General features: G+C 45.4%; 1 protein-coding gene across 5 annotated transcripts in view; it reads left to right on the top strand.

Moving 5' to 3' along the window:
* The window catches only part of CLUH (clustered mitochondria homolog), a 56,339-nt gene extending 46,505 nt beyond the window's left edge, over window positions 1-9,834 (top strand). For 4 of the 5 annotated variants that reach the window (XM_073316035.1, XM_073316033.1, XM_073316036.1 and 1 more), the window contains 6 exons: window positions 971-1,096; window positions 1,693-1,814; window positions 3,775-3,868; window positions 4,782-4,916; window positions 6,523-6,596; window positions 7,856-9,834. In XM_073316035.1, coding sequence (XP_073172136.1) covers window positions 971-1,096; window positions 1,693-1,814; window positions 3,775-3,868; window positions 4,782-4,916; window positions 6,523-6,596; window positions 7,856-8,024 — 720 coding nt within the window. In that variant the 3' untranslated portion in view covers window positions 8,025-9,834. The remainder of the gene's footprint in view (window positions 1-970; window positions 1,097-1,692; window positions 1,815-3,774; window positions 3,869-4,781; window positions 4,917-6,522; window positions 6,597-7,855) is intronic. The other variant, XM_073316034.1, reaches the window with a different exon arrangement.
* The last annotated feature ends 7,500 nt before the right edge of the window (window positions 9,835-17,334 follow it).

Genomic DNA, 17,334 nt, shown 5'->3' with positions numbered 1-17,334 from the left:
AAGAGAAAACAGTGAATGTCGTGTTCGCATCTGGTGTCTGTGCGGCTTCAGTTTATGCCCACATTTGCAAGACAGCTGCAGCCTCCTTAACTTTGTAAAACAGTCTCTTGGTAATCCTGTTCTTCCCATGCTGCACGCTTTCTTGGGGGCGTTTCTTTTCTTTAGGCCTCTTATTACTAGGAACAAGATGTGTGGAAAAGTGGGTCTCTGTTTGCTCAGGGGCGTCATTGAATCGTAAGAGTTAAAAGTGAAAAGCAGGCCCTTAAGCTAATACTTTATATACACCAAAAAAACCCCACTTATAGCCATCACGGGAAGAGAGAGATTGAAATGGATTCTCCCAGCTAACCTCACGCTGTCAGTTTGGCCTTGTCGTTCTGTAGAAGGCGGTATTCAAAGTTTCTCTCCAAAAATCTGATCCTGCAGTTGCTCACGTTGAAATGTTGCCAAGTCTTACGGTGATGTAAATTAATAGCTCAACCATAAGATAATACAAAAGTCTTGTTTTTTCTGATTTGTATTTGTCTTGCTGTGTGAGACACTTCTTTGTTCTGGTTTGCCAGATATTTGTGTGTGTGTATGTATGTGTGTGTATATGTGTGTATGTTTTTGCAGCCCCCCCCCACCCCCTTCTCATGATCCCAATTTTGAAAATTCTGTGTAACGGCTGGGATAGTATACATGCAGGTCAACTTTGAAGTATCTTCTGAAGCTACTAGGAGATACTGACAGCTATATATTAACACAACCATGTCTTGCCACTATATTTCACACGGCACATCAGGCTTCTTTAGGTTGACTAGTGGATGAGTAACTTTCCAATGGTTATAACCTGAATTATTTTTATTCTTCAAGGCAGTGCTTTTCTCAGTGCCCCAGACAAGGGGGGGGGCAGGTGGGAGGGAGATGAGTTTCTGTACTGAGGATGTGATGCCCCATTTTTAACCTTTGAATGTTTCTTATGCTGTAGATGCACCTTGCTTTGTATTGCTTTGCCAACAGCCAACTCTCCACAGCATTAAACCTTCTGTACCGCGCACGCTACCTCATGCTGTTGGTATTTGGAGAGGACCACCCAGAAATGGCACTCTTAGACGTAAGTGATCCTTCTGAGTAAACTCCTTGTCTAGGCTCTGTGAAGCTTGTTCACTTATTTTAATCCCGTCAATAGGCAATGTCTCTCCATCCCTTCCCACGGTGGTTATTGCCCCTCCTGTCCCATGACTCCTCCTTTCGCATGATCTTTGCATCTGCAAGCTTGCAGATGCATAGATGTAGCTCTGTAAAGAGGAAGTGTGGTCTTGTGGCTAAGGCACTGGACTGGGACTCGGGAAATGTGGGGTCAGTTCCCAGTTCTGCCCTAGACTTCCTGTGTTACCTTGGGTAAGTCACTTAACCTGCCTGTACCTGAGTTCCGTGTACGTAAAATGAGGATACTTCCTTTCTCATCCCCTCTGTTTGCCTTGCTCAGAGCTCTTTGGAGGAAAGTTTGTCTCTAGTTATGTGCGCACAGTGCCTAGTGCAATGGGCCCCTGATCTCTGTGGGGTCCTCTACAAAGAGCTAATAAAAATAACAGGCCCACAAACTTCTCTGTGTCTTCAGCTCGAAAGGCTTGGTTGGGAGTCACCTCTTGTTCTCTGACCTGTGAACTCCCTCTTGATCTCTGACCTGTGTGTGGTGATTGCCCTTAGAACAACATTGGTTTGGTGCTTCACGGAGTTATGGAATACGACCTGTCCCTCAGATTCCTGGAGAATGCTCTGGCGATCAACTCCAAGTATCACGGCTCCAAGTCTCTGAAGGTTGCACTGAGGTACGGTGCCTCGGTCTGGGGAAATGGGTTGAAGTTTGTTTGGGGGTATGACGCTGTATAGGAAAGTTGGACTGTGAATCTACCCTCATCGTATCTGGGATTGGGCCCCGCTCTGGCTTATGAGTGCTGTCCCTGGTCAGCTGTGTGCAAGCCTCCATTCTTTCATGTTCCTTCCCCCAACCATTTATATGAGCTTGACCACCCAGTTCAGTTGGAAGGTAGCGATGCTTGATTCGGCTGAGTCTGGCGTAGCTGCTTCGAAAGGTTGAGAATCGGGGTCTAGAATTATTTACATGTAGGATCTACCACAATATAATGTGCTAGGTGTTGTCCACAAACACCGTAAGATGATCCCTGCTTCCTGTGTAAGAATAGAAAGAGTAAGTGAAGGCTGGGAGGAGAGGGATAAATATCATCAGTACATCTGGGGACTGAGAAGATGGAAAGCACCTGGTTGTTGGTTCTTGCTGAAATAGCCTGGAGACACAGGGATCATTTGCATTTTTCTTTCACTGTTAAGGGCTTGATCCTTGACGTGGCTCTTTGTGACTCCACTGGGAGTTGAGAGCACTCGGCACCTCTTAGGATCAGATCTTAAACTCCTTGGGTAAATACCCATTGCTACAGACCTCTCCCTTGGAAAAACTGGCCAGTGTGCATTGTCCCACTCGGAATTGCCACCCCCACGCTGCAGCCATCTGTGCTTCGTCAGGGTGAAGAGAAATCTTCTGAAGCACCCCCACGAGTCTGATTTTGTTTTCCAACTGATGGATACAAATTCTACAGAGAACATTTTCCTGCATGCCTCCGTAGGGCTAGGATGTGTGTTGAGATCCAGAACCTCCCTTAGAATAACGAAGCCAAACATAGAAAGCTTTTTCCATTCCAAGAACATTCGAGCTGCTGAGACCAAGCCAGGGTGACTCTTCCCAACTGGAGAACAACCAGGTGATTTGGATCGGCGGCTCCCGCTGTTGCTGCCAGTGGTGTCTTTATTTTAAGATTCTGACTCCGGGCTGGCTAATCAAGAGATTCACATGTTCGCTTTCCAAGAAAACAAAATGCCCTTTTAGAAAGGGAAGGCCCCTGGGTTGCTTCGTCTCACTGTAATTACCTGTCTGGGAGAGAAGCCTGGCCAATTAGATATTCTCATGGCCTTCAGCATTACCTGGAAGTGCTGAGCACATAACATACAGCTGGCATTTTAAAATGTCCTGGACAGAAAATAAACTTCTTGTTCCCAAGCAGTAGAAAGTGACCAAAAAATTAACATCTCAAGTCCAGTCTGAGGTGACTTTTCTTCTCTGGCTGGAGTGATGAGGAGATGGTCTATTTTTGCTAGGTTTTAGGTGTAATTTCCTAATCTAGGATGGCATAAGTCTGAAGAGTTAACCAGAGAGAAGGTAACTACTAACACCCTGTACTGAGAGTCAAATATCTGGCTGCAGCCTCCTTTGACCCTGGTCATCCCTTGAGCTGAGATGGTGAGGTGGCAGCAGGTTTAAAACAAACAAAAGGAAGTATTTGTTCACACAATGCACAGTCAACCTGTGGAACTCCTTGCCAGGGGATGATGTGAAGGTGAAAACTTAAAAAAAAAATATATATATATATATATATATATAGTCATGGTGGATAGATCCATTAATGGCTATTAGCCAAGATGGTCAGGGATGCAACCCCATGCTCTAGGTGTCCTTAAGCTTTACTGCCAGATGCTGGGACTGGATGACAGGATGGATCACTTGATGATTGCCTTGTTCTGTTAATTCCTTGCAGCATCTGGCATTGGTCACAGGGTTGGGCTAGATGGACCATTGATCTGACCAGTATGACCGTTCTTATGTTCTTAGCACTGAGCATTGCCTGCACCTCTTTGCAGCACAGAAGAACTCTTTCTCCCTTGATTTGACCATGTGTTCATTAAATCTAGCTCCGCGTTTCTTCTTTTCCATTGCAGCCATCACTTGGTAGCCCGAGTGTACGAGAGTAAAGCAGAATTCCGATCAGCTCTACAGCACGAAAAGGAAGGCTACACAATCTACAAAAATCAGGTCAGTGGCATATGTTTGCTTCGCTTGCCCCATTTGGCTTTCCGGTGCGAAGCCCCTAGTTCTGTGCTGAAACCGTCCTGCATCTTACAATGTGGGGGAGGCTTGTTCGTACGAACAGCTGGTGGAGAACTCCTCCTAGACTGTTAGGAGGTGATTGTCTTGCCACGTGCCTTTAGAAAGCTAGTGTTGCCACAAGGTCTCCCGTTTGACTCGTAGCCTTAGTGTCGCAGTCACTGGACAGATTTTCAGTCTGTGTGAAACACCTGCAGGCTTCATCGCTGCTGCAGAATGCTAAGCTCTGAGAAAGCAGTGACAAGATGCAGAGGGCACGTCTCGCTCCCGATAATGCCCTTTCAGATCTAAGACACAAACCAGTCCTGGGGGCAGGTGGATCCTGTCTTGTTTGCAGAGCTCACGGAGACGCAGCAAACCTGCCAACGTGTTCAGGCAAACCTGTTCGACAAAGAAGCCAGGCAATCGATTGAGCTCGCTCTCATGGACAAAATGCTTAGTCTGGTGGAGGACGCATCTCTTAACCGGAGAGAGAACATGCATCTTCTTGATGCAAGCGCACCGTTTTGATAAGCAGCTGCCTGCAGGCAGTGTTGCATGTTAGACGAGGTCATCCGCACTCACTCTACAGAGAGACAAAATCCAGTCCCAGTGGGTTGCAGTAGGTGAGATCTTACACTGTCTCAAATAACCATGTAGATGCTTTTCAGAGTAGCAGCCGTGTTAGTCTGTATTCGCAAAAAGAAAAGGACGACTCGGGGCACCTTAGAGACTAACCAATTTATTGGAGCATAAGCTGTCGTGAGCTACAGCTCACTTCGTCGGCTGCATGTAAATGCTGTGAGTCAGGCAGAGTTCGGGGTTTGTCCTGATACAGGGTGTTTGTTTTGTTTCTGGCCAGCTTGGAGAACACCACGAAAAGACCAAAGAAAGCTCTGAGTACTTGAAATACCTGACTCAGCAAGCAGTGGCTCTTCAACGCACAATGAATGAGATCTACAAGAATGGATCCAATGCAAACATTATGCCACTTAAGGTAACTTGCCTGCGTCTGGGTATTTGCCGCAAAGACGTGTATTTGCTGCAATAACAGTTGCAATGGGTAAACTTTTTGTTTCTCCTGGTTTGGGAGATAGTACTCGCTCTACTGGTATTCCCTATTTTACTTGCACAGGGTTTCTTGGGCAGGTAGGATCTTCCAAAACAGAAGTGACCAAGTGCAACCCTGGATTTCTAAACCCCACCTGCTCAGCAATGTTCTTCTGGATTCCTTACCCATAACCTCGTAGTTAAGACTTTCTTTTGCCCCCAAGAGAAACTGAGCTGTCTTGGTCTATAGGTTTGCAGAAATGGGCTAGACAGAGAGCACCTGATACTGCAGGGTGCCTCTTACAAATGAAGGTTTCAAAGAGTCAGATTGGAAACACTAGCTCATGCACCAGTGTGACACGTGCTGTTGGCTTTGAATTTTTCAGGCGGTTTCATGGTCAGATAACTGCAAGAAAGGCCTAGGAACTTGCTGGGTTCTGATTTCTTCCCCCCCCCCCCCAAACTGAGGAGGTTGGGTGATTGCTCTGCACCATGGTCAGTCCCAGCTGGAAAAATCGGTACAAAAGCATCAGGCAGTCCCTGAGTCTGAGTTTGGGAGCCTGGAACGCCTTAGTTCTGACTCCACTACTGATTAACTGTGACTGTCTCCGAGTCCGTTAACTTCTGTCTCCGTTTCCTCTGTAAAATGGCCCCTGTTCTTTGCAAAGCATTTTGAAATACATGGAAAGCAAGCACCAGGTGAATAAACGTTCAGCCGAACTGTCGGCAGAGCTAGCCTGACAGGAGGCTGGACGGCAAATCCTATCCAAGCAGGGCCATGCCCTGCCGCCAACACTGCAGCAATTAGCGTGTGAAGCGTCTGCTTCCAAAACCAGCTGCTCATATCTGCGCGTGCACCTTGCGGGAGCAAAGTTCTCCTTGCTGTGCTTAGGGAAGAGCCCAAACGCCCACACACGGTGAGTGCCCTTGGGACTTGCTGTGCGGGAATTGCTGTACTGCTGGGTTCCCGGCTGGGTTCCCCCCCTTTTCAGCTACAGAACTGGAGAGATTAAAACGAAACGTCTTGAGCAAGATTATGGATGCAACTCGAATTAGGTTACACACTCAGGCCAGGGACTAAGGCAGATGCTTAAATGTGCCAAGGCTAATCCTTCCCCCATCTCCACCCTCCTGTCAATTTCTGAGGGAATGGCTCAAATCCACGAGACCATAAAATTTAATCTCTCCTTATTCCCTGAAATTAAAAAGCCCAAATCCATTCAAATTTGGCCCATTTAATTGGTTCCAAAATTGGGATAGTTATGCAATCCTATTGCCCTGCTCTGTCTCCCATCTCTCCTGTCCACATAAGCACTTCTGAGGCCTCCAGCATTGAACTAGTAATCAGGTTTAATACAGTAGTGCCTGGGGACCAACTAAGAAGGGCCCCATTGCGCTCGGTGCTGTACAAATGTACAGGGGTGCACCTGATTTATCCTTCAGCCTCCTTAGGAGGTAAGGAAGTATTATCAAGTGTGAGTCAGTGCTGAGGGGTCTCTGCTTTTTAGGATGGCTTACAAATGGCTGACTGACTGATTTATTTTTAACCCTAGTTCACCGCTCCCAGTATGGCGAGTGTGCTGGAGCAGCTCAATATTATCAATGGAATTCTCTTCATTCCGCTCAGGTAGTGTGGGGCACCTGGTGGCGTGCTTTTTCTCTGGTCTTGTCCCGGAGCCCCGCTGCATGGCTGTTTTTGGGAAAATCTGTTTGCCCTGTAAATCCCTGTTCCCCAGGGATTATTTTAATCTGACACTTCCATTTGTATCGAGCTCTTTTTCAGTGTGGGCTCTTTGGTTGGTGGGAGGGAGACCCCGATAAGTGGCAAAGAATTGTGGGGAAGTTGGTGATTTTTCTGACGGCATTTAGCAAAAGGCACCAAGTCAATGCGAAGTGCTTCTCTTCGGTAAACAAATCATTTCTGAGCCTGGTGCAGTGGCCTCGAGGTATGGCTGAATTCACAGATGCCAGGCCTACAAACTTCTGAGTCTGCCCCTTGGGTATGGCAGAGGCAGCTAGTGCTGACCACCAGCCAGAATTAGGATGGGCCACGGGCCCAGGGGAGCAGTCAGCAGCTTCACTAAGGAGGGTGGCAAAGGTGTCGGGCGCAGTTTGAAATGTGTAAGCTGTGCTGATCTCGTGACCTCTGCCTGGTGCAGGGGGAACGCAGGCCTGGTCTCCTTTGGGACCATGTATAGTTGAGAGAGGAGAGTCCAGCAAAAAGCCCCTTGGAGCCAGGTGGCAGTTCAGTAGGGAGAGGGCTGACATTGGGAAAGGAAACTCTTCTCACCTTCTGCACCCTGAACCCCTTATTTCTGGCCCCACCCTGGAACCTGTGCCCAGAGGCCCTCCCTACTCCAAACCCCTCTGTTCCACCCACAGCCCCCTCCTGAACCCCAAACACCTCATCCCTGGCCCCACTCCAGAGCCCGCACCCCAGCCCCCAATTTCGTGAGCATTCATGGCCCACCATACAATTTCCACACCCAGATGTGGCCCTTGGGTCAGCAAATGTTTTGGCCTCTCCTCTAGGAGCACAATAGTGCTTGTCCTTGTTCCCAGGGTCATACCTGGGCCAAATGAAGGAACGGTCCCATCCTGGCCTTACTGAATAACTCGAGTTTTACAGTGACAAGACTGGTGAGGTAGCAGGGAGCAGCCTGTAAGTGTGGGTTATCCCACCACTGTTAAACAGGCCAGCTGCATTTGGCAGGTGGTGTGCAGGGCCCTACTTCACCAGAGGGCTGGCATTGTAAAGAGACGCTGGAGGAGGCTGGAAATCCCCCAGGATTTCCTACCTTCCCCCACAATGCTCACCCTCCTCGTCTCACGTTCCCGAAGTAGCTGTAATACGGGCCCCCCCCCCCTTTCTGCTTTCCTCCCTAGCCAAAAGGACTTGGAGAACCTTAAAGCGGAGGTGCAGCGACGGCAGCAGCTCCAGGAGGCCGTGAAGAGCAGCGAACAGCTGGAAGCAGAAGACACAGGCTCCGAGGAGAGGGAGGCTGAGCCGAGCATGGCTTCCGCAGAGGTCCCCCCAGCACAGAGCTCTGCTTAAAGTGTACCTCCCTTTAAAAAAAAAAAAAAAAAAAAAAGTTTAAACCCTCCCCCTCTTTCTGAGTCTGAACCAGGGTCTCGGGCTCCCCTGGGGCAGCTTCTCTCTTTTTTTGACAATGTTATTGCACTGGTACAATTAATACACAATGCAAAGAGCTAAGTTGAGAACTAGAACCGGACTGTGCTCGGGTCCGCCACACGAAGGGGGAAAGGTGGCCAGGGTGCAGCAGCGTATGAAAGAACAACTTAGATGAGGACAGCCAGTGGCTGTCAAGGCCGGGGGGGGGGGGGGTGCGTGCCGCGCGCGTGTGTGTGTGTGTGTCATCAGTCCATTTTGACTTTGTACATATATCTGAATTCCAAATGAATGGGCTGGAGGTAGGACATTTCTCAGGTCATTTTACGTTGACTAAGGGACACTGTTTTGCAAGAACACCCATCCCAGTGCGCAGTTTTAGCTCAAAACCTGGATTCCAAGCCAAATGATGCTGGGTTTTTTTTGTTGTTGTTTTTAGTTGCTGCCCTAAGGGGGGAAAAAGCAGCTATACTGGTTTGTCTAACTGATTGCAACCTGTGAAGAGTGAGGGGAAACATACTGCTTTTTGCTACATTAGGATATAGCCATTTGGGTCCTCTAGCCTTTCTTTTGTTGTTCAGTTCCGAGTGTCCATGGGATTTTCATACCGTTTACATTCTGATTTCATGATCTGTAGGTCATGGTGCAGCCCTTGTGCTCTCTGCTTGAGCCTGAGTAACTGAGGAAATTGCATCCAAAGAGTAAGGGTTTAAAATAAAATTTTTAAAAAGTACCTATTAATCCATTTACAATGGAAAATCCCAGTGCCTACCCTAGATCAGTGTTGGCATTAAAGTGGACTGTACAAATGAAATTCACATAAGGGGAAAACCTGGCCTCTGTTGCAGTAGCTTGCGGGAGGGGAGTTTGCCCTTCTTACAGCAGCTACTTTAATACAAAGCTGAATGAGCATCAGCAGTTAATCATCTTTTAATTGTAAGGTAATCGGCAAACTTCTACAGGTTTGAATCATGTGTGTCTTTACACAACCTAAAATTGCTAGGCATTTTTCCCTCTGGCTGAAAGAATACTAAAAATCCCATAGCACTTAATGCTAGGGATAATGTCTTGTTTTGGGGTTTTTGTTGGGGTTGTGTTTTTTTTTTGTTTTGTGTTTTTTGCAGGCTGGGTTGAGATCGCTCCCAGCAGAATTTCCATTGCAGGCAATGGATGTTACTGACATGGCAGATGCCAATGAATGAACAATATTGACTTTTTCTCTTCTCGCTTCTGCCTGCCCTCCCTGAAATACAGCATGCTTCCTAGTGTGCAGTCACAAGGCAAATAGGTGAGATCCACTGCAGGTCATGGGATGCCGACAGAGTTGAATGTCCTTTTCCAAGTAAATGAAGACATACAGTGAGATGTTTGCTAGTCCAAAACCATATCATGCTGCCCAAGGAGTCCAGTCTCTTTGTCAGCACTGGTACTATGCTAATTTGCATTGCTTTTTTGATGACCTTCTGGGAAAACAAGTGCTATCACTGTGCTCTTTATCCTTGGTTTCCTGTACTGCAGTACTGGGTATTTGTAACTTTTTGAGGGGAGGGGAGGGGTGGGGTGGGGGGGTGAATGTACAAAGCAGAAGGCATCCCTGATCCAAAAGAACTTGCTCCGCTGTGGAAAACCATTCAATAAATGACAAGGCATCTTTCACAAAAGGGTTTTTGGTAATGTCTTCCAGTTCTAGTCCATTAATTAAACCTCTTTTAAATAAAATAAAATGTGCAAAGTAGTTTACTAAGAAGTTTGCTTTCATTCAACACAACAAAATTAGAGTTCAGGGATTTGTTTAACAGATTATGGTGCCACTTCTTCTACTTCACACTAGTGCAAAGAAGGGGAAATACCCATGGTGTAAACTAGGTCCAAAGAGGACTGAGCCCAGAGTCATAGGTGGGTTAAGATACACTCAAGCTCTTGTGAAAACCCCAGCATTAATCAGCACATAGGCATTAATCATCCAGGTGCCACTGAACTTCCATGGGATGTGAGTGTCTTACTCAGTTGAGCTAATACTTCCCTTAAAGTGCTTAAAATGTCATCTTTTCCCCAGTGGCTCTGTATTTCTAATGAAGCTCAAAACAAACCAACCACCTGCATTGTGGATTTTTGCACCAGTGTCCTGTTAAGATTGCTCTGATCCTAGGCAAATTTGTTTTGCAACACAGGCAGCTTGAATCTCTCTCCTTTGAAAAAGGTAATACCAACAGCTGTGGCCATTAACACAAATCAAGCATGGGTGCTCAGCCATCTCCAAGGTCCCCTGCTCTTATCCTGTCTAAAACCCCATGCAAATTGTATAGAAGGTAACTGACCTGCCGCTACTCTTGCTCTGATGAAATGACATTCTGCCTCTGTAAAATGTGGCAACTGCTATAAAGTGAGTAACTTTTCATTTCTTTAAAATACTTAATGTAGTTTGGTAGGATCCTCATGAGTTTTGATGGCGTATCTGATGTTGAGGGCACTCAATACTTTTGTGTAACTATAGAACAACTCATGGGGTTGTCTCTCAAGGTCCCTGGAGGTAGGTAAACCACTGCTTTTCTCACCCCTCTGCAATTTTGTCCTTTTTTATAGTGCAGTCTAATGATTTCACAGTAAGGGAACTTCAGCAATGTAATTTATACTGCACCTGGATGTACATGTAGGACATGAACAGCAAGGAAGAGACCTAAACAGTTGGGATGAAGTGTCAGTTGTTTGGATTCTACCCACCCCCTCTCTTTGGAAAGAGGTAAAGTAGCATAGGAGTTAGTGAGTTGAATATTGGAGCTAGGCCAAGCATGAACTCCTCTGGGTTCCTTTTAACCAGATGCATAACACCCAAGACTCCAGTTCTTGGCACAGCAGGAGGTGTAGGTGGCCTAGATACTGAGGAAATAATGGAGACCGTCTGTTCCTGTTTAGTGAAGTATCCACAATTGTGTAAGTCTCTATTTCCAAATTAGGCCTGGTCTATACACCTTGTGTCAAGATACGATTTTTTTTTAAACTGTGCTATGGTGTTTAGACAAGCCCTTAAACAGTCTCACATTATGCTTTGCTTGGGGGGAATGCAACACAAATGGACTGTAGGCAGTTCTCCTTCCCCTGTAGCCTATGAAAATGGATAGTCTCTGCTGCAGCATCCACAAAGGCTGGGGTTTGGAGCAGTAGGTTCTGTGCTCCTTAGCCACACAACGGTGGCACAGGTCTTTCGGTAAGCTACACACCACTTCAGGAGTGATACGTCCCTGCAGAGATGAATTCTTCACAGGCAGAGTCACGACCCAGGCAGTGGGGGAAATGAATTGGACAGTCACAGAAGCAGAGGAGTAGTCTAAACTGATTTACTACCACACCCAGTAAGGGGGGGAGGGCAGATGAGACTTAGATACAGAAGCTGAATCACCACCTGCCTCCTGCATGTTTTGTTCTCTAGCCTGATTTCTGCATTTTAGTAAGTTTTTTTACGTTAATAAAAATAGCACCACGTAACCAACTCCACCCCTGCCCCCTCATGCAGTGCTGGGGAGGTACCTGTCTGTCTCAACACTAAAGAAAATGAATGCTCAAGCCCTGTTCCTAACCCCTGGGAGTAGTTAATTTTCCTTCCTGCTTGGTATAATTATGCTCTACCCAGCTTCAGGAGTAGCTTATACTAGAGCAGTTTATAGGGAAGAGAGGGGCTTAGAACTGATCAGTTTTTCAAAATAATCTTGTTCTGATTCTCCAAGAGGGTGTTGGCTTTTCCTCCCCATCACTTCCAAAAAGGGACTCCGAGCTTTTTCCCTGTCAGTGGAAAGGCTCCACTTCTTAATACAAATTTGCTGTAGCTCACAAAAGCTTATGCTCAAATAAATTTGTTAGTCTCTAAGGTGCCACATCTTTTTTTTTTTTGAAACCCTTCAGACTCGATCCCTTGTTTTGAGTCGTTTCAGGCCACATGAGCCTAAAAGCCAGCTTCCCACCTCTGGCCTCCCACACTGGAGTGGGAACAGGACACATGCCTGCTAAGTGTGAAAAAGCAGTGTGTGAGAGAGGTACCTGCTAGAGCAAGGCAGAAAACAAGATGCACATTACCAATATTGCATCACATGCTGGCTCAACACCATTTTAAACTCAATTCATCAGCCTTACAACCACCTAGTCAATATTTTCTTTTAAAATAAATGCCCTGGCCAAGGAGTGGTACCCCCTTCAGCCATTTCCTCAGGACAGTGCAAAGTATTTCAACTAGACCTTGGGAAAGAATGGGTGTAAACTTAAAAGTGGATCTGTAACAGCATCTGAGTCTAGCCTTGTTTCAAGAAACAATCAGGAGCAACCAGCTGATGATTAGGTGGTTTCCTCATAAGGCACAGACAAGAATGTAGGTTTGGAAAGTACAGTAACGAGATACCATATTCAACACCAAATCAATTCTAATGACTAATCGCAGTGCTGCCTAGGGTTAAACAAAGTTGCTCATTTGGGGGGCTATTGGAGGGAGGAGGAAGAAATGAGCAAAAAAAATACAGAACTCCACAGAGAATTGTAGCTATAACAGCAAAGAATCTCACTCCTTTTATGCCTGCACTGTAGGAAAGAGAGCTGCAGACACTGATCCATAAATTAAACTACCAGGATCAAAGTTCTTTAACCCTCAACAGTTAAAGAGGTTTTTCAATTCCAAATTCCGCACACAAAGTAAGCCATGCATTGATCGTGGTAGCAAGTGGTTTGTTTGTTCTTGGGAGTGAGGGGACATGCACAGAAGGAACCACCTTTGCAATCACTGTCTGATGTGAAACTTAACTGCTCAAGACTGAATAGGCTAGAGCAAAATGAACAGCTCACTCTTGGGGAATTTAAATGAACTCTGGGCCTCCATCAAAGAGACATCAGAAGATGAATTCATCTGTTTAAGTTATCGATGGAACCTCGCACTCAAGTGGAACCATGGATCTGTCAAAAGGTGAGGATGAGCTGCTGCTGCTTTTCAGGATTTTCCCCAGCACCTTGAATGAAATACAACCGCCCTTGTTATGATGCTTTAATTGCAGTTTGTGTACTGCCAACCTCTCCCTTTGCCTCCCTAGAGGTAGTTGAGGTTTTAGGAGGTCTGAATTTCCTAAAGTATTTTCCTTCGTGCAATCATTGAACTGGAAGGGATCTCCAGAGGTCATCTAGTCCAGTCCCCTACACTCCCAGCAGGACTAATTATCTAGACCCTCCCTGACAGGTGTTTGTCCAACCTGCTCTTAAAAATCTCCAGTGATGGAGATTCCACAACCTCCCTGGGCAATTTATTCCAGTGCTTTACCACTCTGGCAGTTAGGAAGTTTTTCCTAATGTCCAACCTAAACCACCCTTATTGCTTCTTGTCCTAGCCTCAGGTTAGGAAAAACAATTTTTCTTCCTCCTCTTTGTAACAATCTTAAACATACTTAAACTGTTGTCCTCTCAGTCTTCTCTTCTCCAGACTAAACAAACCCAGTTTTTTCAATCTCCCCTCATAGGTCATGTTTTCTAGACCTTTCATCATTTTTGTTGCTCTTCTCTGGATACTCTATTTGTCCACATCTTTCCTGAAATGTGGGCAGTCATTTCCCATTTTGTATGTGTGTAACTGATTGTTCCTTCCTAGTTCCATTTGCTCTTATTGAATTTCATCCTGTTTACTTCACACCATTTCTCCAGTTTGTCCAGACCATTTTGAATTTTAATCCGATCCTCCAAAGCACTTGCAACCCCTCCCAGCTTGGTATCGTCCGCAACGTCTAGCAAGGAAAAGCTCCTTTTAACGAACATGATCTTGTCTCCACCACGTCATCTCAGCACCTCCCAGGCATGCTTCCCCCCTCACCAACCCTGCATGCTGGGAAAATTACTATTACCCCCATTTTACAGATTGGGGACCAAAGCCCAGAGAACTCCACTGCTCAAACATTCTGCAATAAAACTGCTCAACTAACACACAGTCAACACTGCAGGGAAGACCAGCCCAGGGGTCCAAACGCCCAGGCTAACACCCTAATCAGGACCATCCTTCCTCTCCATTTATGTCAACTGCTTTTAGTGGTGCAAGTTAAAGAATGAGCAGCCTATCCCTGAGAATGTTGCTCTAATCACAGTTCTATCAATTCTGATTAACCCAAATCCACAGTCACATCACCCACTTCAGGCCCGTATGGCAGGCAGTGGTACATACACTGGTTATTAGTGGGACCATAAAAGATACAAACTTCATCCACTCACTAATCAGGCTGGCAAGAGGACAACTGAATGTCACTTTTCATATAGTCAGTGGGAGGGGGGGGGGGGAAATATAACAGAGAAAGCCGGCAAAAGCAGCAGGAGGAGGAAATTATTCATGATGAGTATGAAAAAATAGATACCTATTTTTATCACTGCTTCCTTTCCCAAAGGAATTTCCAGGATTTGAGTTCATGTCAAATATTCTGCAAGGATACATAATTAGCTGCAACTTTACCTTTTAGTAGAGCAGAAAGGCCAACATTTTAACCCCTTCTGTGTTGAGTGGAATCCAGCCACCTTCCCATTCAACTGACTGAAGAATGGGCTACTCGGACTCCAACACTAAATCCCACAGCAGAGAATTACTCCTCCACCCACTACATATGAAACCGAATTCTGAAACCCTCCCAAACACACCGATCAGTTGCCTCTCAGCTTTCACAGAAAAGTGCCCTGGGAATTAGTCTTCATTATTTGTCAAGCTTCTCTCAGTAAGGCACTCAAAGTAGGGCTAAGCTATCCACCAAGAATGCAGGACATGGAAAGTCAAATATGTTGATTTCAAACTTGAGCATGTGCGCACAGGGGAGGTGTGTGTGTGTGGGGGGGGGGGGGGGGGTTGAAACTTTCTGCTGCCTTGTCTTCCACACCATGAATGGAATTACTGACATGTTTAAAATTACAGAAGGCCTTTTCTTATTTGACCTGCTGCCCAAGATGGCTGGTAAGTCAGGCGACCTCAGCAGAATGAATTTTCACATCTACCTGTATCTCAGCTAGAAATCTCTGTTCCGGCCCTGGCTCAGTCCACAGTCTTAGTACAGCCAGACAAGGAGAGCATCAATGAAACATGAAAAAAAAAAACACTCACTCTGCTGAATTCTTTGTCAAAGGCGGCTAAAGATCCAGAAGTTACAGCATGCTGCACATTGCTGGACAATTTGGACAACCCCTTCCAAACCGGGCTGGCAAGTCATCTTTTTCTAATACCATCCAGGCTGTACTTGTTTATTCTGAGAACTAAAAAAAATAGAAATGCCTTTCATCAGTGTCAAATTCACTCCCTTGCTATCTACCACTAGGACATTAGACAGCAAGGGATGGGGAGAGAGACTTCCCACTGAACAGATAAGGGTGTTTTAGAGCAATGGGGACACAAATGTAGGGCTCAAGAGGTCACCTAATCCATCCCCTTGCACTGAGGCAGGCTTAAGTATGCCTAGACCATCCCTGACAGGTGTTTGTCTAACCTGTTCTTACAAAAGCATGACTGGCATTCCAGATCTCCCTAGGTAACCTGTTCCCATGCTTAACTATCATTAGAGTTAGGAAAAATGTTGTGATATCTAACCTAAATCATTAGTCAGACCAGCAAAAGATTTCTAAAAATAAAGTTTGAGTTCTTTTTCTTGGCCTTCTGTTTGAGCCTTTCCCACAAGGGCTAGAAACTTCCAACATCAAAGCTCAAAGTTTCTCATGCAATACATGATTCCAGGAGCTGTGCCTTCAAGAAAAAACACCAAATGTCATGATAGCTGGCAACTCTAGTATGGCAATTGCTAAGTTCTATAAGCCTTTAAGAGTGATCATTCACTGTAGTACAGTATCCACTAAATGTATTATGTGGATGGACCTTTCAGTAGGTTGCCAAAGTCCAATTGCATCTTCCCACTCCCTCTGCTAAACTGAAGCTTTTCCTTTCATTATAGCATTTACTCTTAAGTTCAGCAGTTGCTGTTAAGGTACAAATACTGTGGCCTTCTGTATGGCTCTCATTTCATTCTAGCACAAAGACAAAGCCCATTTCTTTTACGTACACAAGTCAACTAGAACCACCGATAGGTCCTCTTCATGCAGTCACAAGATAATCTCCATTACAGAAAACATACAGTTGCTACTGTATTCAATAAAATGGTTACTTCTGAGTTCTAGGGAGTCACGCAAGTTACAGTTTAACCTGTATAAACCACCACCTGTTCTTTGTCCAGTAAGAGATTGGAAAATCCCCACTCACATAACTCTGCTTGTCTAACAAAAGCAATCCAAAATAAGCAACACCAAGCTAGCTTTACCTGATGTGCAATTTGGTACAAGCAAAAGCTTCCTTTCTAGCCACAGGGAACAATACATTTGTAGTTTATCCTCCACCTCAAACGCATTCAAAACAGTAGCGGCGTGATTTAAGTTATCAAGCAAAGCCTCTTCCCAACGCAGAAGACTGGACTTGGTACAAGCAGCCTTTGGCGTTTGCCAGGTAGCACATATTGAGCCTGAAAAGGTTCATAGTTGCTTCTCCTTCACTGATGGGGTCTTACTCATTTCCCGTTATGTCAAACCACCATTGTAGTTTTCCTGCTCTTGTGCAAGAAGCCCTTCACACTGGGTCCCCTCTACCACAACTGTTTCTCAAGTAGAGCTTTCTAACTCAGGTTGAGTGCTGCATATTAAGTAGCTTATGCTCAAAATTTTCTACTCTTGAAGCTGACAGCTGCGGAAGGGAACCATCCTCTAGATAAGGTAAGTCTTGGACAAAAATTGACCTCAAACAAGCAAGCCTTGCAGAGAGATGCCACTGCAATCTCTCTGTACTATTGCTACAAAGCATCATGAAGGCCATTTCAATAAACCTAAATCCCCATGCTGTGCTGATACCATCAAAAAGGCTGAAGACAAATAAGTGTTCCATTAAAAGTGTTACATCAACTGATGCTTGTTTAATAGGAAAGGACAAAATTAGGAGGTAAAGAAACTAAAAATAATGGGAAATAAAGAGTTAGGCAGCTTCCTTTGAACTTTGCAGTGTTGTACCTGTGTCAGTCCCAGGATATTAAAGAGACAAGGTGAGTTAAGTAACATTTCATGGGACCAGCTTCTGCTGTTGAGAGTACTTCTCTCTCACCAACAGAAGTTGGTCCAGTGAAACATTACCTCACAGACCTTGTCTCCTTGAACTAGTCCGTCAAATTTTCAATTTGCATCACTTAAACCCAAGATTCTCATTTATGTAATT

This window comes from Lepidochelys kempii, chromosome 17 (assembly GCF_965140265.1).
Source record: "Lepidochelys kempii isolate rLepKem1 chromosome 17, rLepKem1.hap2, whole genome shotgun sequence".
In the NCBI taxonomy this organism is placed as follows: domain Eukaryota; kingdom Metazoa; phylum Chordata; order Testudines; family Cheloniidae; genus Lepidochelys; species Lepidochelys kempii.
Note: the sequence above shows the minus strand (reverse complement) of the source record. Positions and strands in the feature narration are given on the sequence as shown.